This window comes from Oryctolagus cuniculus, chromosome 10 (assembly GCF_964237555.1).
Source record: "Oryctolagus cuniculus chromosome 10, mOryCun1.1, whole genome shotgun sequence".
Classification (NCBI taxonomy): Eukaryota; Metazoa; Chordata; class Mammalia; order Lagomorpha; family Leporidae; genus Oryctolagus; species Oryctolagus cuniculus.
In genome coordinates, this window is record NC_091441.1 from 27,445,510 (window position 1) to 27,468,890 (window position 23,381).

General features: G+C 46.9%; 1 protein-coding gene across 5 annotated transcripts in view; it reads left to right on the forward strand.

The window, feature by feature from the left end:
* The window catches only part of MRO (maestro), a 61,698-nt gene that overhangs the window by 23,950 nt on the left and 14,367 nt on the right, over nucleotides 1-23,381 (forward strand). The window contains exon 1 of one of the 5 annotated variants that reach the window (XM_051851952.2): nucleotides 21,615-21,790. The exons of 2 other annotated variants lie outside the window; for them this stretch is intronic. In XM_051851952.2, the coding sequence (XP_051707912.2) occupies nucleotides 21,653-21,790 (138 nt within the window). In that variant the 5' untranslated portion in view covers nucleotides 21,615-21,652. Of the gene's footprint in view, nucleotides 1-21,614; nucleotides 21,791-23,381 lie in introns of those variants that run through there. 2 more of the 5 variants (XM_008261314.4, XM_008261313.4) reach the window with 2 other exon arrangements.

Below are 23,381 nucleotides of genomic sequence, written 5' to 3' on the forward strand. Positions count from 1 at the left end.
CATTGTCCTTTCTAAATAAGAGACATAAAATTAATCGGTTTGTCCCTTCCAAGTGGGGATAATGTTGGGTTTTTCTGAACAATTGATACAATTCTTTCCTGATATTTGTGTTTTGGGCTAAACTTCAGGCGTGTGGCCAAGAAGCTGATGTGTGTGATGGGTGGAGCTCTCTATTAGCCAAGAAGAGTGCTTTGCACATGCAACCAGGGGCAGTAAACACAACTCTGAGCACTGCTAAGACTGTAACAGGCCAGTGAACCAGAGAAGAAGCAAATTTCCAGGGGCACAACCACACAGCTGGCGTCTCTGTGGGGTAGGCCACGGAGAAATCATGCATTGTAATTATAATTCAGATAGCTGATGGGGCCTGCGCTGTGAGGCAGTGGGTTAAAGCCCTGGCATGCAGCCCCAGCATCCCATATGGGCACTGGCTCGAGTCTCAGATGCTCCACTGCCAATCCAGCTCCCTGCTAATGTGCCTGGGAAAGCAGCAGAGGATGGCCCCTGCACCCACCTGGGAGACCCAGAAGAAGTTTCTGGTTCCTGGCTTCAGATCGGCTCAACTCCAGCCATTGCAGCCATCTGGGGAGTGAACCAGCAGATGGAAGATCCCTCTCTCTCTCTCTCTGCCTCTGCCTCTCTGTAACTGTCTTTCAAATAAATAAAATAAGTCTTTTAAAAAATTAGATAGCTGGAAAAGTTCCTAAAAGTATTCATTGTTACTTTGAAACCTGAAAAAGCAATAGCACAGCTGAGAAAGTGACTGTCTAGCATGTCTCCCATGCTTCCCTGCAGGAGGCTACCTGGTTTTCCTCAGCTGCACCCTAGCTTGGGGCTAACCTCTGGGCCTGTCTTCTCAGCTGTAAATACAGCTGTAGACCCTCCATCTTCAGTGTTAAAAACCCTGCATTGTACACTTTGAACAGATGTATAGTGAGTGCTGTCGGTTGAAATGTGTTCTCCCAAGACTCTCAGGTCGAAATCCTAACACCACCACCACCCCCATATAAGAATGTGGCTGCATTTGCAGAGGGGGTCTTTCTTGAGCTCTCTTAGTTCAGATGACTGGTAAGCCCGATGAATAAGACACAGACACAGGGAGAAGGCGGCATCGTCAAGCCAAGGAGAGAGCCTCGGAAGAAACCAAGCCTCTGGCACTGTAATGGTGGCTGCCAGCCTCCAGATCTGGAGCAGCACAGTTCTGCTGTGGCAGCCCGTGGCGGTTGACTTTCCGGGTCTGCTTGGCTTAGCTACGGTGTCCAGACATTTGCTCCAACGTTATTCTGGATGTTCCTGTGAAGGTGTTTCGTTGGAGGAGATTAACATTTGATCGGTGTACTTTGGGTAAAGCAGATTACCCTCCGTAATGTAGTTTACCCTCATCCAATCAGCTGGAGGCTGTACTAGAACAGAGGTATGGGGGGGGGTGTGAAGGTGGGGGTGGGGTGGCAGAGGCAATGGGTGGTTGCAGTGCAGACAAAGGGAAGGAGAAGGAAGAGAAAAATAAGCCGCCCCCGACCCCGGCCCCTGGCAGGAAGGGATCGTGCAGGCTGCCTTTGGACTCCAAGTGGGACCCTTCCTGGGGTCTCCAGCCTGTCAGGCTGCCCTGCAGACTGTGGACTTGCACGCCCACAGCTGATGGACAGATTGCTTAGGATAAATCCCTCACTCTCCCCTCACTCCCATACGCATCCTGCTGCTCTTCTGTTTCTTTGGATAACTCTGACTAATACATGACCCTACCCAACTAATACCATTATGTGAATTTTGCAGCCATTCCTCAGTTTCCACGTGGGGTTGGTCTTAGAAAACACCTGCCCGGGGCCAGCGCTGTGGCACAGCGGTTAACACCCTGACCCGGAGCACCGGCATCTCATATGGGCACCAATTCAAGACCCGGCTATTCTGCTTCTGATTCAGCTCTCTGCTATGGCCTGAGAAAGCAGTAGAAGATGGCCCAAGTCCTTGGGCCCCTGCACCTGTGTGGGAAGACACAGAAGAAGCTCCTGGCCCCTGGCTTCAGTTCAGTGTAGCTCTAGCCATTGTGGCCTAGATGGGAGTGAACCAGCAGATGGACGATTTCTCTCTCTCTCTTTGCCTCTGCTTCTCTGTAATTCTGCCTTTCAAATAAAATAAATAAACCTTAAAAAAAAAACACTTGCCATATGTTCTGGATTTATTTTCAATTTAATTTCTCTGTACTTGAGATTCTTTTATGACTGAGTGGTTTTATTCTGCATGATAATTTAAGAACAGATTTCCATTCAGAGGAATAGTTTAGAAGCAAAGTTAGATAACACAAGCCCAGGGGACATGGGGCTATAGTGTGATACATTGTAACACCACTAATTGGATGGCACAGAAACCAAATTACATCCACAGCAGTGGAAAAAAACCTCCTCTTAGAACTCAGCTGTGATACAGCTGCTGTTATTGTTCCCCAGAACACGTGTAATTAGGGAATTTCATTTTCTCTATTACCTCTATTTTTCCTCCACTTTCAGTATTTTTAAAAATATTTATTCATTTTATATGTGGGCCGGCGCCGCGGCTCACTAGGCTAATCCTCCGCCTTGTGGCGCCGGCACACCAGGTTCTAGTCCTGGTCAGGGCGCCGGATTCTGTCCCGGTTGCCCCTCTTCCAGGCCAGCTCTCTGCTGTGGCCAGGGAGTGCAGTGGAGGATGGCCCAAGTGCTGGGCCCTGCACCCCATGGGAGACCAGGAGAAGTACCTGGCTCCTGCCATCGGATCAGCACGGTGCACCGGCCATGGCAGCCATTGGAGAGTGAACCAACGGCACAAGGAAGACCTTTCTCTCTGTCTCTCTCTCTCACTATCCACTCTGCCTGTCAAAAAAAAAAATTATTCATTTTATATGAAAGTCAGAGTTACAGAGAGAGAGGTAGAGAGAGAGAGCGAGTGCAATTCTGTGGCTCACTCCTCGGATGGCTGTATCAGCCAGGGTTGGGCCAGGCAAAACTCAGGAGCCAGGAGCTTCTTCTGGGTCTCTCATGTGGGTGCAGGGGCCCAAGCACTTGGGGCATCTTCCACTGCTTTCCCAGATGCATTAGCCAGGATCTGGATTGGAAGTGAAGCAGCCGGGACTCAAACTGGCACCCATATAGGAAGCCAGTGCTGCAGGCAGCACTTGAGCCTGCCATGCCACAGTGCCAGCCTCTCAGTTATTCTTTCATTCAAGCAGCTAGCAAGCTCTTATAAGCACCTGCTGCATCCACAGGCTGCCCTAGAAGTCAAAGGCTGAAAGACAAAAGGCTCACTTCAAGGAAGAAGTGTGCACTATAGTGAGGGAGGCGAAATGTGGTATTCCAGAGGGTTGTCTGTGCACGCAGGAGGGGATGGGACGGACCTGTGATGAAAGGCAGCATAGCAAGTTAACTGCTGTTATTGCCACTTCCTAGATGGGTAAACTGAGTCTTGAGAAGCTTAAATAATTGGCCAAGTCCCTCAAAAAGTACAAGAAAGGGTTTGAGCACAACTCTAACTGCAGGGTCTACATTTTTTCCACTCTATCATGTGTTTTTTTTTTTTATTTGCTTATTTATTTGAAAGACAGAGTTACAGAGAGAGAGAGAGAGTGTGTGTGAGAGAGAGCTCTTCCATCCACTGGTTCACTCCACAAATGGGCCAGATGGAAGCCAGGAACCAGGAGCTTTTTCCGGGTCTCCCATTTGAGTGCAGGGGCCCAAGAACTTGGGCCATCTTCCACTCCTTCCCCAGGTGCATCAGCAGGGAGCTGGATGGGAAGTGGGGCAGGTGGGACTCCAATCCACGCACATATGAATGAGCTGCAGCTGCTTACCCTGCTGCACCACAACGCCGACTGCTCATGTTCTGTTTCTAATGTCAAGGAGGCAAGAAAACAACTAGAGTGCACTGAAATATAATCAACTTACTATTTACTTTGAAGTAAGAACCTAACTGTGAACACTACCATTTGTCTTAGTCTTAGCTGTCTTATTCTACGGTTTCACTAATTCTCATACTAGCTGATAATAATAGTAACAGCAGCAGTGAACATCTGTCTATTGTTTCCTGTGTGCTGGTTGCTATGCTTGGTGCTTGCCATACGTTCTCTCAATTGCTCCCCCTAACAGTCTGGTGAGACAGGCACACACGTTGTCCCTATCATAAATGGGGAAAGCAAAGCTTTGAGGGTTCAGCTATGTGCTGTGAAGTAGGATTTTATCTGAGGTCTTGCTCTACGAGCAAATATGAACCATTTTGCTGCTGCACCCCAAGCCAGACAACTAACAAACAGCTAAAAACTCAATGCTTTCGCTGGATTTTTTTTTTTTTTTGACAGGCAGAGTTAGACAGTGAGAGAGAGAGAGAGAGAGATAGAGATAAAGGTCATCCTTTTTCCGTTGGTTCACCCTCCAAATGGCTGCTACGGCCGGCATGCTGTGCCAATCCAAAGCCAGGAGCCAGGTGCTTCCTCCTGGTCTCCCATGCGGGTGCAGGGCCTAAAGGCCTGGGCCATCCTCCACTGCCTTCCCGGGCCACAGCAGAGAGCTGGCCTGGAAGAGGAGCAACCGGGACAGAATCCGGCGCCCCAACCAGGACTAGAGCCCGGGGTGCCGGCGCCGCAGGTGGAGGATTAGCCAAGTGAGCCGCGGTGCCAGCCTTGCTGGATTTTTTTTAATAAGAAGAAAATTCTGGAAAGTCACAGATCTTCCAGATTGTGAAAAGTACCCAAGAATCTCCTCCATTTCTGAAGAGGATCTCCTGGAGGGAGTCTGAGCCCATGTCACCTGGAGTACTTTTGCACTGTTCCACTCATTCGTTGTATATACTGAGGTTCTGGAACTCTGGGTGACTCTGACAGACAAGGAGCTCTTGGCAGGTTCTGTCCGAGTGGTGGGCTCCAGTGTCCCATCTCCCCGAAGCTTCTCCCCTCTCCTGCCTCCAGCTCTCGCCCTGTGAAGGGCTAGACTCCCCACAGGGCAAGCCACGCAACATCCGTGCTGATGAGTCCCGGGAGGCGCAGGAAAGGATCAGTTGTGCTCCCTTGGACAGCTTAGTGCTGGCTGCCCCCTGACTGTGACGCCCGTTTCCAGACACTGGAATGGAAAGGAGCAGGCACCAGGGGCAGGCCACAGAGCAACGTAGCTTTATCCACCGTCCCCAGGGCTCCTGGGTCCTGGGGAAGCCGAGGCACCGGAGGGGAAGGAGAAGAATCCCACGGCCAAGGGTGTGTTGGAAACAACTCGGAGCCACCCACACATCCGCCCCATTTCCTCATAAGGCGGACCCAGTCCAGGACAGAGGGAGAGATGTTCAGAGTGTCCATTGCTCACTGGGAAGCATTCTCTCTTTGCCTGTTTGCCAGGGAGCTCAGAAAGTTCAAAAATGCAGCAGAGTGGCCAGGAGTGTAACTGACCCAGGCTGGACATCCACAAGGGTAGCCCAGAGCTTGGGGAGCGTAGCCAGCAGGACTGTGCCTGACCTTCAGAAGGGACAGGGATATGCTAAGCCCCGGCTCCAGGAAACACTTGCACACTGTGTTGTACAAACACTCGCAGCCCAGTTTCCTGCTAAGGATGGGTGTGGCCTCTTAGACAAGGGAGGGTGTGAGAAACAAGTGCCAAGGAGAGCCCTATCTACCCCATGACCTACCGCAGAGCTTCAGGGGTCCAGGCTGTGAGCAGGACACAGGGAATCTTAGTCATCACTGCTTCACCCCCAGCTTGACCCCCTCGCCCAGGGCAAGCTGAGAACCTGGAAGCCCTTAGAGGGGATTGCTTACCACATGCAGGCAAAGCAGACAGCAGAGCAGAGGGTGCAGGCAACGGTGGGTCTGGCCCAGCTCTGTCAAACTGCAGTTGGCTGGGCACAGCATGAGACCCTCAGGACACATTTGAGTGTTGGAAACCATGAAGGCATGGTCAATGAGAACGTGGCCACCAGGGAGGGCAAAGGCTCTGGTGCTGCTGTTACTGGCTTGTGGGGTGGGGGCTCTATTACAGTCAAAAGATATACTTGTGGGGTCGGTGCTGTGACGTAGCTGGTAAAGCCGCTGCTTGCAGCGCCAGCATCCCATATGGGCGCTGATTCGAGACCCGGCTGCTCCACTTCTGATCCAGCTCTCTGCTGTGGCCTGGGAAAGCAGCAGAAGATGGCCCAAGCCCTTGGGCCCCTGCACCCGTGTGGGAGACCTGGAAGAAGCTCCTGGCTCCTGGCTTCAGATCAGCCCAGCTCCAGCTGTTGCAGCCAGTTGGGGAGTGAAACAGCGAATGGAAAACCTTTCTCTCTCTCTCTCTTTCTCTCTCTCTCTCTCTCTGCCTCTCCTCTCTCTGTGTAACTCTGACTTTCAAATAAATAAATAAATCTTTTAAAAAAAGAAGACATACTTGTCCACTGTCTGAGCAAGAAAGGGCAGCACCAGGGCCTGGTGTTGTGGTGCAGTAGGTTAAGCCACCTGCGACACCAGCATCCCGTATGAGCACTGATTCTAGTCTCACCTGCTCCACTTTCGATCCAGGTCCCTGCTAATGCACCTGGGAAGGCAGAAGATGATGGTCCAATTACTTGGGCCCCTGCCACTCATGTGGGAGACCCAGATGAAGCTCCTGGCTCCTGGCTTCAACCTGGCCCAGCCTCAGCCATTGCAGCCATTTAGGGAGTGAACCAGCACATGGAAGAGCTCGCTCTCTCTCTCTCTCTCTCTCTCTCTCTGTAATCCTGCTTTTGAAATAAATAAATAAATAAATAAATAAGTAAATAAATAAATCCTAATCAGAAAGAAAGAAAAAAGATAAGAAGGAAGGAAGGAAGGAAGAAAACGATGTCAGTGGGGAACAAGCCCTGTGACATTATCTGTGCTGGGACACAGGCTACCCTGCCCGTCTGGATGTGACGGAGACAGAGACTTGGATCAGGACAGGACAGGTGTTGCTACAGGTAACGAATGCTGGAAAGCTCTGCTGGCCAGAGACCAACCATACCCGCCGCTTCCCTGATAATTTCTTCCAGGCACCTGTTCAGAGACCACGGCATCTATTTTGTACAGCAGGTGGGGGAGGGAGGTTAAGCTGGATTAAAGATTATGAAGCAGTTCCAGTAAGCAGGATGGTTTATTCCTACCAAAGAACATTTACTGAATCTGCTTAACATTTGAGAGCTTGCTGGTTCCTATATTTTTCTGAATTTAAACAAGGGAGTGCAATGGTCAATGTGTACACAGTCTTAGTGTCTGTTGAGTAAATTTGCAAACACACACACAAATCAATTCAACAAATATTTGTTAAATGGCTCACAAGTGGCTGTCTGCGAAATACCATCTGGTTCTAGGGCTTAGCTTTTTGACTGTGACACAGTAAGAAATATATTCTGTGCTGTGTATGTTGTGACTCAATGCAAAGACTCCTACAATGGATGGAAGTTTCATGAAATAATTTTTACCTTAGTAGGTATTGTGGGTTGAATAGGATTTAGCTTCCCAAACTTATACAAACATTGTTTTTTAAAAGGGTTTCTTTTTTAATGTTTATTTTATTGTTTATTTGAAAGACAGAGTTTCAGAGAGAGGTAGAAACAGAGAGAGGTCCTCCATCTGCTGAGTCTATCCAAAGCCAGGAGCCAGGAGCTTCTTCTGGGTCTCCCGTGTGGGTGCAGGGGCCCAAGCACTTGGACTACCCTCTGCTCCTTTCCCTGGTGCATTAGCAGGGAGCTGGATTGGAAGTGAAGCATCAGGACTCAAACCGGCACCCACAAGGGATGCTAGTGCTGCAGGCCTGGACTTTCACCTGCTGGGCCACAGCTCCGACCCTATACATTTAAACATCGAAGTCTTATGTGAACAGTCGACGTATTAAGAGTGGAGGCTTCGTCAAATTGCAGTGTGTGGGAGGTGGGTGGGTGGGGTCTTTTGGTCATTGCTCTTGGAAGGGTTGGTTATGGAAGCTGAATGTGCGTCCCGTGGCTGTCTCTGCTTCCTGGCTCACCCTGTGACTGCTCCTCCACACGCACTGCCATTGATACTCCACCAGATGCCAGACCAATGCTGCCACCTGATCTTGGCCTGTGAACCTCCCAACTGCAAGCTGAAATAAACCATCTTCTCTCCCAAGTTGCTCCTCAGCGATTTTAGTTACGGTAACAAATAGCCCACTAATAGAGTAGGTGAAATCCATTTTGATATTTCTTTATCCATTCTACTTTTTAAAAAAAAATTCTGATTACAAATCAGTGACTTGATTTCATGATGAGTCACAATCTGCTGTTTTGAAGACATTAATTAATACAGGAATTCACTGAACTTCTAATCTTACCTTCACTTAGCTAAGAATCTAGGAGTAGGTGATCACAGACTAGTGTCATGCACAAATATATCTGAGGTCTAAGGGACCAAACTAAAAAATGTGAGTGATTTCTGAGTGAACCTGAAGGGGGCAGGAAGCAACATTTTTCTTCCTTTTGGCTATTTTTCCACAATTTCAAAATCATAGGCAATGATGAATGTCGGTCATCAACGAAAACAAAGAAATAGTCTCCCCCGCCCTATATTAGTCAGCTTGGTGTCATGATAACAAAATACTCAGGACAGTTAGTTATGTGAGAGAAGAGGTTTATGTAGCTCGCGGAGGTTCAAGGGCATGGCATTGGTGCTGGCTCAGTTCTGGTGAAGACCTCATGGAGAGTGGTAGATGGCTACATGCGTGTGCGTGTTGGGGCAAGCAGTCACATCTCAAAACAGGAGCAGAGACTGGGGGAGGCCCAGCTCAAGTTTTTAGAGCAACCCTCTCATGGAATCCACCAAGGAGTCCCACAAGATCACCCACTGGGAGAGTGCCCCCAATGACCAACGACTTCCCACCAAACCCCTACCTCTTAAAGGTTGCAGAGCTCCTCCAAATGTTACTACCTTAGAGACCAAGCTCCCAACACGTGATCCTTTTAGGGGACACAAACCATATTCAAACAATAGCCCCTTTTGAACTCACAAATTTTTGAATGAAGAGTTGGGAACATATGTGATTGCTAACCAAGGGTAAACCACCTGTATGAACATCCTGATAATATTTAATCCAACTCCTAACTGAGTATCTCATTTGCAGAGTTAGGTAAAACCAGATCCTTCTTGTATTTAGAGCTGACAATGCTGGAGCAATCCAGAGAATGTTTGCACTGGACAAAGTTTCTGATGTTAATAAATCAGATTCTTAGATTTCTGAATCTAGATTGCTCCTGCCTTTGTCTCCCCTTCGCCTTCACATTGACATCCTATCGCTTGTATGAGGAAGGGCTTAAAGAGTTCCTGAAAAATGGAAACAAAAGATAGTGCACATTCCCCATGAACGTTTTGAAGTCTCCTCATACATTACTGGCTTGCAGATCAGTCTCTTTCCCGGTTCAAAACTCCTTGTAGACAAAGAATTGTTTCTTCTCTGTCTCCTGCATGTGGGACACGGGTGTCTCAACCACGAGGCCATATGCTTGTCCCTGAATATTTTGACACTTGCAGTTCAAAGTGTTTCTAATCGATAAAGCTAAAGGGAATATATCAATGATCACCTCTGCTTAGTACGATTAAAATAACTGACTAAAACTAGTGGAAAACAATTGGTTTTATCTTAGAAACATGGATTTTTTTAAACTTTTATTTAATAAATATAAATTCAAAAAGCACAACTTCTGGATTATAGTGGTTTTTCCCTCATAACCACCCTCCCACCCACAAACCATCCCATCTCCTACTCCCTCTCCCATCCCATTCTTCATTAAGGTTCATTTTTAATTATCTTTATATACAGAAGATCAACTTAATATATACTAAGTAAAGATTTCAACAGTTTGCACCCACACAGACACACAAAGTATAAAGTACTGTTTGAATACTAGTTTTACCATTAATTCACATAGTATAACACATTAAGGACAGAGATCCTACATTGGGAGCAAGTGCACAGTGACTCCTGTTGTTGATTTAACAATTGACACTCTTATTTATGATGTCAGTAATCACCTGAAGCTCTTGTCATGAGCTGCCAAGGCTGTGGAAGCCTCTAGTAATATGGATTTTGGTTTAAGGAAATGAATTCATATCTAAATAAAAACATGGCACTAAAGATCAATCTAAAGATGTATACAGGCCATATTTTGAGAATCATTGAAAAAGGAGATAAGGAAAAAGAAACAAATATTTATTTATTTTAAATCCTATTTACTGTTAAAGACAGAAAGAGAGTCCCATTCACTGCTTCACTCCCCAAATGCCTGCAATAGCCAGGGTTGAGCCTGGCTGAAGCTGGGAGCTGGGAATTTAGTACAGGTCTCTCACACGGGAGGGAGGAACCTAACCACGTGAGCCATAACCACTGTCTCCCAAGGTGCACATGACCAGGAAGCTATCATCAAGGGACAGCTGAGTTTCAAACCCAGGCACTCAACCTCTGTGCCAAACACTTGCCCCAAGAGATTGACGCTTATTGAGTGCCTACCACTGACTGGGTTCCATGCTAGGTGTCTTCACACTTAATCTTCACAAACCTCAGGCTTATGTATTAGGTAATTGAATCTAAGAGATGTTAAACTAACTTGCCCAATTACAGCCAGGAATTAGACCCAGAGAATTATCTTAGTGATATTCTAATGATCGAAGTTGTGTTTATTTGCACTAAATTGAAGACTACTGGAATTAGTGAAAAGGTTGAACTGTATAATATGACAGGTCTTCAAAAAGTTCATGGAAGATGCATATTGTGAAAAAAAACTATGTAGTATGGATTATAAATGTTTTTGCATCAAAATAAGTTAATCATTTAATTATTTCTTTAAAAACTGTTTAAAGTACCCTTGTATGTAAAGAACAGTACTTTGATTACTTTGAAGTATTTAGAGTATCTCAATTAAGTTAAAATCTTAGTAGATTATCTACCTGAATCATGCTGTAAGAGTAAAGAAGGGGTGGGGCCGGCGCTGTGGTGTAGTGAGTAAAGCTGCCACCTGCAGTGCTGGCATCCCATATGGGCGGCTGTTTGAGTCCTGACTGCTCCACCTCCTATCCAGCTCTCTGCTGTGGCCTGGGAAAGCAGTGGAAGATGGCCCCAGTCCTTGGACCCCTGCACACATGTGGGAGACCTGAAGGAGGCTCCTGGCTCCTGGCTTTGGATCCGCACAGCTGTTGCAGCAAGTTGGGTAGTGAACCAGAGGATGGAAGACCTCTCTCTCTCCCTCTCTCTCTCTCCCTCTCTTTTTCTCTCTCTCCCTCTCCTTCTCTCTCTGTGTGTAACTCTGATTTTCAAATAAATAAATAAATCGTTTTTTTAAAAGAAAGCAATTTCCACCCTATGATAAATCTGCTTCCTTTATTTATTTATTTATTTTTAATATTTTACTTATTTATTTGAGAGGTAGAATTACAGACAGTGAGAGAAAGAGGCAGAGAGAAAGGTCTTCCTTCCATTGGTTCACCTCCCAAATGGCTGCTACGGCCGGAGCTATGCCGATCCAAAGCCAGGAGCAGGTGCCTCCTCCTGGTCTCCCATGTGGGTGCAGGGCCCAAGCACTTGGGCCATCCTCCACTGCTTTCTCAGGCCACAGCAGAGAACTGGATTGGAAGAGGAGTAGCTGGGACTCGAACGGGCGCCCATATGGGATGTCAGCACTGCAGGTGGAGGATTGACCTACTGCACCACAGCGCTGGCCCCCTGCTTCCTTTGAAAAAAAAAAAAGAAAGAGTAGGGAATATTTGTTCCTATAAGTGCACCAGTAATTTTTTGTAAGGGATAGCCCCCAAAAAACAACAAAAAAAGAAATTGTATTCAATTTGCTTATAAGTTAATTACGATTATTTGTCAGTTGTAAAAGATTCAAGTTAACCTTTGTTGAATTATCATATACCCAAATTACGGGAATTAATTAAATTTTAGTACATATAAAAGATGAACATTTGGGTAAGAGTGTGAGTGTGTCTAAAGTGCAGAGATGGAAGATGATTAGCTGAGGTTGCCACAGCTGACCTTTAAAACATCTGCCATCTCCTAGAACCATCGCCTCCATACGGCCTTTATTGGCCTGTGCCGTTGTGGTGATCTTTCGTAAACACAGAGGCTGAACTTGGCAAACGACCCTGGAGAGACAGGGAGACCCCTGGGCTGTGTGGAGCTGGGGTGGGCCTGGGGGGGATGGGCTGTGTGCAGACAGCAGGCAGAGAGAAGGGAGGAGGGGTGAAATGGGGGCGGGGTCTGGGGAGCTCTGAGGACCCATTGGAGGAGGCTGGGCTTAATCCTGAAAAGTTCTTGTGGGTTCTGGAAAGATTGGTGGGATGTTGTCTTGTGAGATGGTGTGACATGCACAGAGAATGAAGCGAGGGAACTTTATTTTCATTCTTTAATTCATCTATAAACTTTATCTTTCCTCTATTTGGTATTCTCGTGCCTGTAAACCACATTGTGTCTAAGATACGCATTCAAAAACTATGCTTCTAAGTGTTTGTCCAACCCCAAACCAATGAAGTGACAGTATTAAAGAAACATGTGATTAAGGCTGAAGCAATCGATTTAAAATCACGCTGGTGTTTCAGAGTCTCAGGATTTTTTTTTTTTTTTTTTTTTTTTTTTTTTTTTTGACAGGCAGAGTGGACAGTGAGAGAGAGAGACAGAGAGAGAAAGGTCTTCCTTTGCCGTTGGTTCACCCTCCAATGGCCGCCGCTGCAGCCGGCGCACCGCGCTGATCCTGGCAGGAGCCAGGAGCCAGGTGCTTTTCCTGGTCTCCCATGGGGTGCAGGGCCCAAGCACCTGGGCCATCCTCCACTGCACTCCCTGGCCATAGCAGAGAGCTGGCCTGGAAGAGGGGCAACCGGGACAGAATCCGGCGCCCCAACCGGGACTAGAACCCGGTGTGCCGGCGCCGCAAGGTGGAGGATTAGCCTATTGAGCCACGGCGCCGGCTCCCAGGATTTTTTTTTTAAGTCTTTATATAACTTTTCCAGAAGTTCCTTAGTTAGCACCATGTGTTTCTCTTTGTTTACTCGCTGGCCATCCCTTAGACACACTTCAAGGCACATCCCGGATGTGTGCTGAACTTTCAAGTTTGTAACTCTTCCTGGTTGACCATGCCTGTTTGGTTTTTGTGGATTAAAAAAAAAAATTTTTTTTTTTTTTTGTTGGAGAGAGAGAGGGAGAGAGATTGATTGATTTTCTGTTCACTGGTTCACTACCCAAATGCCTGCAACAGCTGAGGCTGGGCCATGCTGAAGCCAGGAGCATGGAGCTTTGTCTGTGTCTCCCACATGGTGGCAGGAACTCAAGCACCCAAGACATCATCTGCCTCCCAGGATGCACTTTAGTGGGAAGCTGGATTGGAAGTGGAGTAGCCAGGGATTGAATCAAACACACCAATGTGGGATGCAGGTGTCCCGGGGGTGACCCAACACATTGTACCAATCCCAACTACGCCTAATTTTTTTTAAGGATTTATTATTTATTTGTTTGAAAGTCAGAATGACAGAGAGAGGGGAAGAGATAGAGACAGACAGACAGAGACATCTTTCATCTGCTGTTCACTCCCCAAGTGGCCACAACAGCGAGGGCTGGGTCAGGCTGAAGTTGGAAGCCAGGAACTCGATGGGGGGTCTCCCACATGTGTGTCAGAGTCCCAAACACTTGGGGCATCTTCCCTTGCCTCCCTAGGGACATTAGCAGACAGCTGGGTCATAAATAGAACACCAGGACTCAAACCAGCACTCCAATATCAGATGCCGGTATCTCAAGCAGCGGCTTAACCTGCTGCACCACAACGCTGGCTCCCCAACTCTGCCTATTTTGCTTGCAGCATTAAAACCACCAGACTAGAAAGTCCCTGTTTTTAGCAAGTGGTGCTCATTTGGATTCTAACTGGTACACATTTTAGATGGAGGAAGAGTCAGGGCTGGATGTGGAGGGAGGAAGAAGGAAAAAGATGACACAAAGGACTTTAAAATCTTTCTAGCTAGGTAAGAGTTTTCCATTCAGTGTTTTGAATTTTCTTGCCTAAAATATTTTAGCAAAATTACTGTATCTCCAAGTTCTGTTGTCAAGTGACACTGTGAAGACAGACATCCCATGTAGCAGGTGCTAGTGAGGAAGCAGGAGGGGCAGGGCAAGGGTTTCTACCTACTTCCACGGATTGGTCCGTTTCAAAGCTTTGGCCCTTAAGTTAATTCCCGATGAATTTTACAAATGTCTAGGATGTAGTGGATAATTGAGATAGGTAGGGCATCCTTTTCATGGCCTGGTAATGAGGAAACACAATTATTTAAATTTTGTGTAGTGTCTTAATAATAGTTAAGTTATATTTATTTGAAAGAGAGAGAGAGAATCTTCAATCTGCTGGTTTACTTTCCAGATGCCCACAACAGTAGGGCTGGGCCAGGCTCAAACCAGGAGCCAGGAACTCCATCTGGGTCCCCTACATGAGTGACAGTGACCCAACTACTTGAGCCATCACTTGCTGCCTCCCAGGGTGTGCATTACCAGGAAGCTGGAGTCGGAAGCAGGGTCAGGACTCAAACCCACGCAATTCAATATGGAATGCACGTGTCCCAAGTGGTGTCTTAACTGCCACACCAAGCACTTGCTCCTTCTTTATTAGAAGCTGTTCAGTAGGGTTGTTACTGCAAGATGTGGCTATGGGAATCTTCATCCAATGACTGACCAGCTGTATGCGAATCTTCATCCAATGACTGACCAGCTGTTACTCAACAGGTAGGAAGCCCATTGTCATAAGCAAATTCAGACTCCTGTTTCACCCCACTTAAGCTCCTATTGCATTTAATTAGCTGTGAGGACATTTCTAAATGCACATTGTTTTCAGGCAAGCTAACTTATTACATTTTCTATCTTGCTTCCACAGAATTAAATTCAAGTGTTATGAGTACCTGAAATTCACGTTTGCTTCTGTTACAGAGAAAACAAACACAAAGTGTCCTGCAGCTCAAACAGAGTCAGATAAATGGGGACTCCTTTGCTAAAGGTCCACCATGACCAACCACCGGGCTGGAATGCAGGCTTTGTATTCTGCAGGCTCACAAGCCAGGGTCTTGTAGATAAATTCCGATGCAATAACACACACACATTGGCTGATGGTAAAGGCCTTGGTAACAGTGCCGAGTACACAGGGAGAGACTGATCCAACTGCTAGATCCAGGGAGGCCTTTCAATGTGGAGTCTGAACAAGGCCTGGCAGAGATGGTGGAGGAGAGGGTGAGTGGGTGAGGTTCTGGAGGATGGCATAGTCCTGGACAGGGGGCGTAGGCATTCGGGGGAAAGGGAAGGAGCTGTGTGTGATTCAAGTGTGAGTGCATGTATGAATTGAGAGGAGGACAGCAGAAGGAAAGGGGAGAGTGTGTGCAGTGGGCAGGCAGCCAGGTGGCTAGGCTAGGATCTGGCAGGCCTGAGGACCAACCCATATGAGGAGTCACGGAAGAGCTGCTATGGTTTCATGCTCCAGAAAGACGGCCTTGGAAGTAACATGTTGGGTAGGTTGGGAGAAGAGGCAGAGAAATCCCTGAGGAATTTTAGAAGGGATTTAGAAGGGCCTGAACTGGAGCAGTGGTAGGGAGGGGAAGACTCCTATTAGGAAGAGGAAAAGTTCAAGTGCAAGGATGAACAATTAGGAACAATTGCCCTTAAAATATATGAGGTAGGGGCCGGTGCTGTGGCACAGCAGGTTAAAGCCCCGGCCTGCAGCGCCGGCATCCCATCTGAGTACCTGTTGGAGTCCCCGCTGCTCTACTTCCAATCCAGCTCCTTGCTGGTGCACCTGAGAGAGCAGCAGAAGATGCCCCAAGTCCGTGGGCCCCTACACCCACATGGGAGACCTGGAAGAAGCTCCTGGCTCCTGGCTTCAGATCAGCTCAGTTGACCCTGCACAACCTTGAATGAGAGCCTCTCTGGCCTCACCTGACTGTGAGTGCAAACATCATAATGAATGTTGGGACAGAAGTGCCCACGGCCTGTAGCCTGTGTTCTGTCTAAGAGCAGGCATCATGCTGTTCCTAATCTTGTATTTATTTTTGGTATTCCCTGTGCTCTAGTGTTGAGCGGAGAGCCTGAGACCAAGAGGATTCTCAGCAAATGTTTGTTGAGTGAATGAGTGCTTGGTGGATGACACAGTCAAGGCATCCAAGTCCAATGTGGTAGAAACAATAAATACGGGGCTCTAAATATCCAGGCTCCAGACAGAAATTCAGTAAGGTAGAAAAGAGCACTGGCATTCACATGTTCAGAGAAGACCTGGTCCAGGGAATGAGGTCAGTAAACCCATTTTCTAATGTGTGGAAGAATGGACTATGTGCAACTTGTAATCAATATGTGTTTAGCTTGTAATCAGAATCAAGGTCTGCTGCTTTGAGATGGAAGCAAATACATGGTTCAAATGCAAACTCCCAAGCTCTGTAAATTTATAAAATTCACAGAGCTCTCCTCTGGCATTCACTCGTGAAGGGAATTTTTAAAGAAATGTCATTTAATACACATACTTAATCTGAAAAAAAAAAAAGACATGTCTCTCTATTGTTAGATTTGGGGTTGCTAGGTTACTTGATTGTATTAAATGTAATTTCTGACAAAGAAAAGTCTTTCTTTTCATCCTCTTTTTTTTTTTTTTAGAATAATCAATGTATACCTAGATATTCCCTTGAAGGAGTGAATTTTAGTACAGAAATAGTAATAATGAATTCAGCTTAACTTTTAACAGTGTTTCAGGAACGTAGAAAGCTAGAACACTCTCTTCTCTAGGGACCAAAATAACAAGGAGAAAGACGGCTGAGATCATGGGATGTGCATTTAGTGCTGCACAGGGAGGAAGTCGAGGGTCCGTGGCTTTCTTACAGCTTCTTGGGGTTTTAAGTGATGAGCCACATCTTTATACTCAATTAGAACTGAATTGATAAAAGAATGATTTTAATTATTTTCTATGATTAATTACATTCATTGCCTAATAGATAAGTAAATGTAGCATTTGTTTTCTTTTTTTTTAAGATTTATTTATTTATTTGAAAGAGTTACACAGAGAGAGAGGAGAGGCAGAGAGAGAGAGAGGGGTCTTCCATCCGATGGTTCACTCTCTAATTGGCCACAATGGCTGGAGCTATGCCGATCCGAAGCCAGGAGCCAGGAGCTTCCTCCAGGTCTCCTACACAGGTACAGGGGCCCAGGACTTCTACTGCTTTCCCAGGCCATAGAGGAGAGCTGGATCGGAAGAGGAGCAGCCGGATCTCGAACCAGCGCCCATATAAGATGCCGGCACTTCAGGCCAGGGCTTTAACCCGCTGCACCACAGCACCAGCCCCAGCATTTGTTTTCAAAAGCAAGAACTGAGAGGCAACAAGTGCCATCCACATGGGAGAGGTAGATTGAGGAAGCTCTGGGCTCCTGGCTTCCACCTGGCCCCACCATAGCTGTTGTGGGCATCCGGGGAGGGAAAAAGAAGATGGCAAGTCTCTGCCTGTCTGTCTTTAGGTTTGTTGCTCTACCTTTTAAATAAGTAAAAAATTAATTAATTAAATTTAAAATAATTAAAGACTTGACAGGTGAGAGTGAAGAACAGAGGGACAGAGAAAAGTCGGCCTTGGCTTCAGTTCCCAGCCTCTACCACGATGCCTCCTCTCCTTAGCCCCAGGGCTGTCCAAACACGGGAAGTAAATCATATTTTTAATTGTTTTTATATTTTAATTTTAATCAGGTTTTTTTTTAGCAGATTCAGTATGGTTTGTAGATACAATTCTAAGAACATATTGGCATTCCCTTCCTCCCTCCTCCCTCTCTTCTTCCCACCCTCCGCCTTGTCCCTTTTCTTCTTGGCTTTAATTTTTTTTTTTTTTTTTTTGACAGGCAGAGTGGACAGTGAGAGAGAGAGACAGAGAGAAAGGTCTTCCTTTGCTGTTGGTTCACCCTCCAATGGCCGCCGCAGCTGGCGTGCTGCGGCCGGCGCACCTCGCTGATCCGAAGGCAGGAGCCAGGTACTTATCCTGGTCTCCCATGGGGTGCAGGGCCCAAGCACTTGGGCCATTCTCCACTGCACCCCCAGGCCACAGCAGAGAGCTGGCCTGGAAGAGGGGCAACCGGGACAGAATCCGGCGCCCTGACCGGGACTAGAACCCCGTGTGCCAGCGCCGCAGGCGGAGGATTAGCCTAGTGAGCCGCAGCGCCGGCCTTGGCTTTAGTTTTTGAGATAACATATTTTAAAATTTACATTACAGTAAAAAGGCTCATACTTCACTGAATAAGAAGTTTAACAAGTAGAAAGCAAAAGACCCGAGTTCAATGGGAATATCTGAAGTCAATTTCTAAAGATTTATTGTTTATTTGCTTAGTATTTATTTGAAGGCAGTGAAAAAGAGAGAGGGAGAAGCAAAGAGTATCTTCCATCTGCAGATTTGTTCCCCAAATGGCCACAACAGACAAGACTGGGCCAGGCTTAAGCCAGGAGCTGGGAACTCCATCCAGGTCTCCCATAGTGGAGGACAAGGGCCCAAGGACTCGGGCCTTCACAGGCGCATTAGCAAGGAGCTGGATGGGAAGTGGAGCGGCTGGGACTCAAAGCAGGCCCTCAGATACGAGGTCCCTGCTGTGCCACAACACTGGTCCTGTAGTCTGTTTTTAAATGTATTCAGTCAGGGACATGTACACAGCGGTTAAAAAAAACTACCTCTTTTGGGAAAATTCTAAAAGGTAGAAAGAAAAAGATCTGTCATCTTTTCATTCCAATAGTCCCTGTTGATTTTTAAAATTTAAAATATTAAATGCTTTTAGTAAGAAAAATATACATTTGGACTAAAAGCTCATTTCCTCATCCAATTACTTTCCTCTTAATACACTCTTAATAATGATTTCTTAAGTGTCTTTTCAGGACACTTTCTCTATAGATCAGCATGCATATATATATATATATATAATTAAAATGTACATTAATTGCATTATAATATATTTTTGTTTACACCTTGCTTTTTTCCACTTAATAACACCTTAACATCTCTTTGTATCAACAGATAGATCATTACATTCTTTTTGTTACTCACCCTGGCATTCTATTTTATAAAGGTACCCTAAAAATATTTAACCTGTCCCCCGCTGATGGACATTTGCAACCATTTTTGCTACTATAATGCAAACTACTCAATGAATATGTTTTGACATCATCTTTCATGTGTATTCATGAGGTAACTGGGGCCAATGCCTACACGGCCCAAAATGCCTTATCTGAGCAGGTGCCATTCACTTTGTAACTATTACAGCTTTAAATACTTATGATAATTTTCTGGAAGATAGCCATAAAATTTTTTATAATTTTTAAAAATTATTTATTTGAAAGGCAAAGTGTCACAGAGAGGGGGAGACACACACACACACACACACAGATTTTCCATCTGTTGGCTCTCTCCCTAGATGGTTGTAACAGCCCAGGCTGAGCCAGGCCAAAGCCAGGAGCCAGAAGCTCCATCCACATCTCCCAGGTGAGTGCAGGGGTCAAAGTATTTGGATCATCTTTTGCTGCTTTCCCAGGTGCACTTGTAGGAAGCTGGATGGGAAGTGGAGCAGCCAGGACTTGAACTGGCGCCATATGGGATGCTGGGGTTGCAGGTGGTGGTTTAACCTGCTGCACTCCAGTGCCAGTCCCTTATTTTTAATCAATTTTTTTAATTACTTGTTTTATTTATTTGGAAAACAGAGAGATCCCTATTCACTGAATGGGGTCAGCAAACCTATTTCCTGATGTGTAGAAGAATAGAGTGTATCTAACTTACAGTCAAAATCAAGGCCTGGTGCTCTGACATTGAAACAAATACAGGATTCACACTGTGAAACTCCAAAGTTCATTCCCTAAATGCCTGCAATAGCCCTGATGGGGCCAGGCCAAAGCCCGGAGCCCAGGACTCCACCTGCATCCCCGGTATGGATGGCAGAGATCCAATACTTGACTATCACCTCTGCCTCCCCGTGCATACCTGAGCAGGAAGGTGGAATTCTGAGTGGAGCCAGGACTTGAACTCAGGCAGTCTGAAATGGAATACTGGTGTCCCGAGCAGTGTCGTAATGCTATGCCAAACACTCACCCTCTAAAATCTTTTGATGAAAGTGCTCCTTGTTCTAATTTGCACAAAATCACAGTGGCCCTGGGGGAATGACTATCAACAGAATGACAGAGTCACAGGGCATACATACAGATTTTTTTTTGCTAGATACTCACTTTCCTTCCAAAATGTTTGTACAAGTCAACATCAATTTTGATGTTTGATTTCTAAGATCTAGGACTTACTGCTGTTTGTTTATGACTTATTTATTTGAGAGAGAGAGAGAGAGAGAGAGAGAGAGGTGTCTTGTATTTACTGGCTTATTTCCCAAAATGCCCACAACAATTGGGGTTGGGCCAGGCCAAATCTAAGAGCAAGGAACTTCTTTAGGCCATCATCTTTCGCCTCTCAGGTGCATTAGCAGGAAGCTGGATCAGAACTGGAGTAGCTGGGACTCAAACTGGCCCTGGGGGAATGACTATCAACAGAATGACAGAGTCGCAGGGCATACATACACAGATTTTTTTTTTTTTTTGCTAGATATTTACCTGGGATGTAGGCATCCCAAGCTGCAGCTTCACCTGCAGCACCACAACACCTGTCCCCTTACTGTGTTATTTCAAGTCATGCTCAACTTTCACTTACCTGAGTTTACAAAAAAGAGCAAGAACAGCAGCAGTTGAAAGCCACCAAAACAAAACAAAACAAAAATTTGCAGTATTTCTAATATGTGACAGCCAAGTGTCCCTGTGAAAGTACACTGAAACCCATTGAAAAGCACTTTGGGACCCTGGGTTTCTTGTCTTATTGGCTGAATTGTGCCTGACGCCGCTCTCTTTGCAATAATTGCCCTTGTTTATCTCTCTATGGGATTCTACTGGATTCTACCGTAAATGTAATATTGAAGGAAGAACAAGCATCATCCCGAGATGATTGTTAGGTTGAGAGGAGGGAGCAGGCTAAGCAATGCTTCAAAGAAATTAAAATAGAAACAAAGAAGGTGGCAGAGAGGGATGCAGAAGAAGAGAAGGCAGGAAAAGGCACAGGGAGGCGGAAGGAGAGGCCCACAATGGACGTGGTCCTTAGCCATGACTGACCACACCTTCAGGATGGCTCTGGCTGGTCACAGCACCGGCGATCCAGTCTCCTTACCAGCTCAGAGACTTTGGGCAAATCCCCTCCTCACTCGATCTCCCAGCTTCCCTACTTGTCAAAGAGACGTGAGTGTTTCCCCCGCCCAAAGCCGAAAGGACAAAATGATGACTGGTGCAAGAACACTTCGGGATGCCCAAAGCAGAGACAAAATCACACGCAGTCTCATCTGTCGGTTGATCTGTAGGGCTCTCAGGGTGTGCCCACTGATCCCACAGCAAAACACGTGCAGCTTTCTCCCTGGACATTCGCAGAAGTGGGGAATGCAAGGCGAGAACCCAAAAAGTTTGCAAAACTGTGTGACCTGGATGTGTCTCGAGTGGTTATCAGGGGCAGGGGCAGATAGCCCTGAAAGGTCTGATAATGGATCTGCGCCTCCTGTTACAACTCCGGGCTGCTCTGTTTCACCCTCAAGGACAGAAGGCTGTGGGCTTGTTTAAAAGACAGCGGTGCTCCTGGAATTAGTTACTTTCGTCTTGCACTGGGATGAGCACAAAAACCAGCAGCCCTACGCTCCTCCTGGCCCTGGTGAGCCAGCCCCAGGCCTCTGCTGGATCCAGCCCACTGGGTAACACAGTCGTTCGATTATACTCCGTTTTACCAGCTGGGTTAGAAAATGCTCGCGTAAGTTTTATAATTGCTTTTTGGAAGCAGGGTATTGGTGCTGCTGGAGGCCATCGCACTTTTCCAGTAGGAAACATGTTTAAACTTGAACTCATTCTTCTTTGTTTTAATTATGGTTTACCTTTAATGTCTTCCGGACTTCCTCCAGGAGGGCCGTGCTTTTCTGCCGCTTTGGTTTCTGTTGGGATATCTGCTTGTCTTCCGCGCTCAGCACGTCTGTTCCTGTGAGTGAGGACCACCTCAAGGCTGCAGGGGGAGCATCTGTTTGGGTTAACCTGATCTTGGGCTCGCTTAAGTACCCCGTGAATCAAAGAATCTCTAGGGAACCCTCAAAGTTAACAGTGTTGTCTACTTTTTTTAAGCCTGAGAGGTAAAACTTCAGCACTGTTCCTGGGCCGTGGACCCTGGGTCAGCCCTGGCGTCTGAGCGGGGCGCTACTCCCAGCTCCGCCTTCGCGAGCCCAGAACAGCTTGTGCTGCTTCTATAAGGCCACGTCTTCCAGATGCTGGCTGGGTTTTTGGAGACTCAAGTCCCCGATGGCCTGGGCCGTTCATAGTGTTCTTCAAGGGAGCATGAAGGTTTAAGTTTCTGTGTCACTTTCTAGTACTAATCGCCAGTGCCGCGTTGTAAAGTCAGGACACTGGGAGGCAGAACAGCCGAGGGTGGGCAGCAGTGGGAGCTCCAGGCTGCGTAGAACCGCAGGTGGGTGTGCAGAGACCAAGGCCACTGGGGCCCGGGGGTCCGTGTGTCAGAGCACTGTGAACACTGAGGGATGAACCCGGAGCTGCCTCCTGGGGCATCTATTTTATTCAAAAATTTGAAGCAAAAAAAAGACTACTTGGCTTTACTTATTGCTATTACTTTAAAATCTTATCTGGGGGAGGGGGAAGAGAGAGAGAGAAAGAAAGAAGAAAGAGAGAGAGAGAAGAGAGAGAGAGAATGAGAGGACTCCCTTCCACCGGTTCACTCCCACATATACTTGCAATAGCTGGGACACAGCCAGGCGGAGGCCGAGGGCTGTGACCTCCATGCAGTCTCCCATGGGGGTGGCAGGAATCCAATCACCTGGGCCATTGTTGCTGCTTCCCGGGCTCTGCATTAGCCAGCAGCTGGAGTCAGGAGCCAGAGATGAGACTCAAACCCAGGCACTCCAATGTGGGACATGGGCGTCTTAACCTGCATCGTAACCTCTGGGCCGAATGCCTACCGTAGACCACTGCTTTTATATTGAAACAAGCATACATCATCGGCAGTAGGAGGTGAAGCCTCCCATGTACGTTTGTCTCTCTCTCAGGGCAGGTGGATGGTGTGAGGCCTCAGGATCTAGCTGGGCTGAGGTTCAATGCCCCCCCACCAAGAATGACACCGCACCTGCTACCTTGTGCACCTTTCTCCTCTACCCTGCCATGCTCAGCACCTGCTGTTAAGCCAGGGCTGATGCTCCATCATTTACAAAGAATTTGCCCTTTGATTCCTCTCTGTAGCCCTTTTATCAGCTGCTAGCTTGAGATACGCATGCACAAGGCCCAGTCTTGGGTCGTGTGCTAGCTCTGTGAGGGCACGGCCCAGTGTGGACCCCGCCTGTCAGAAG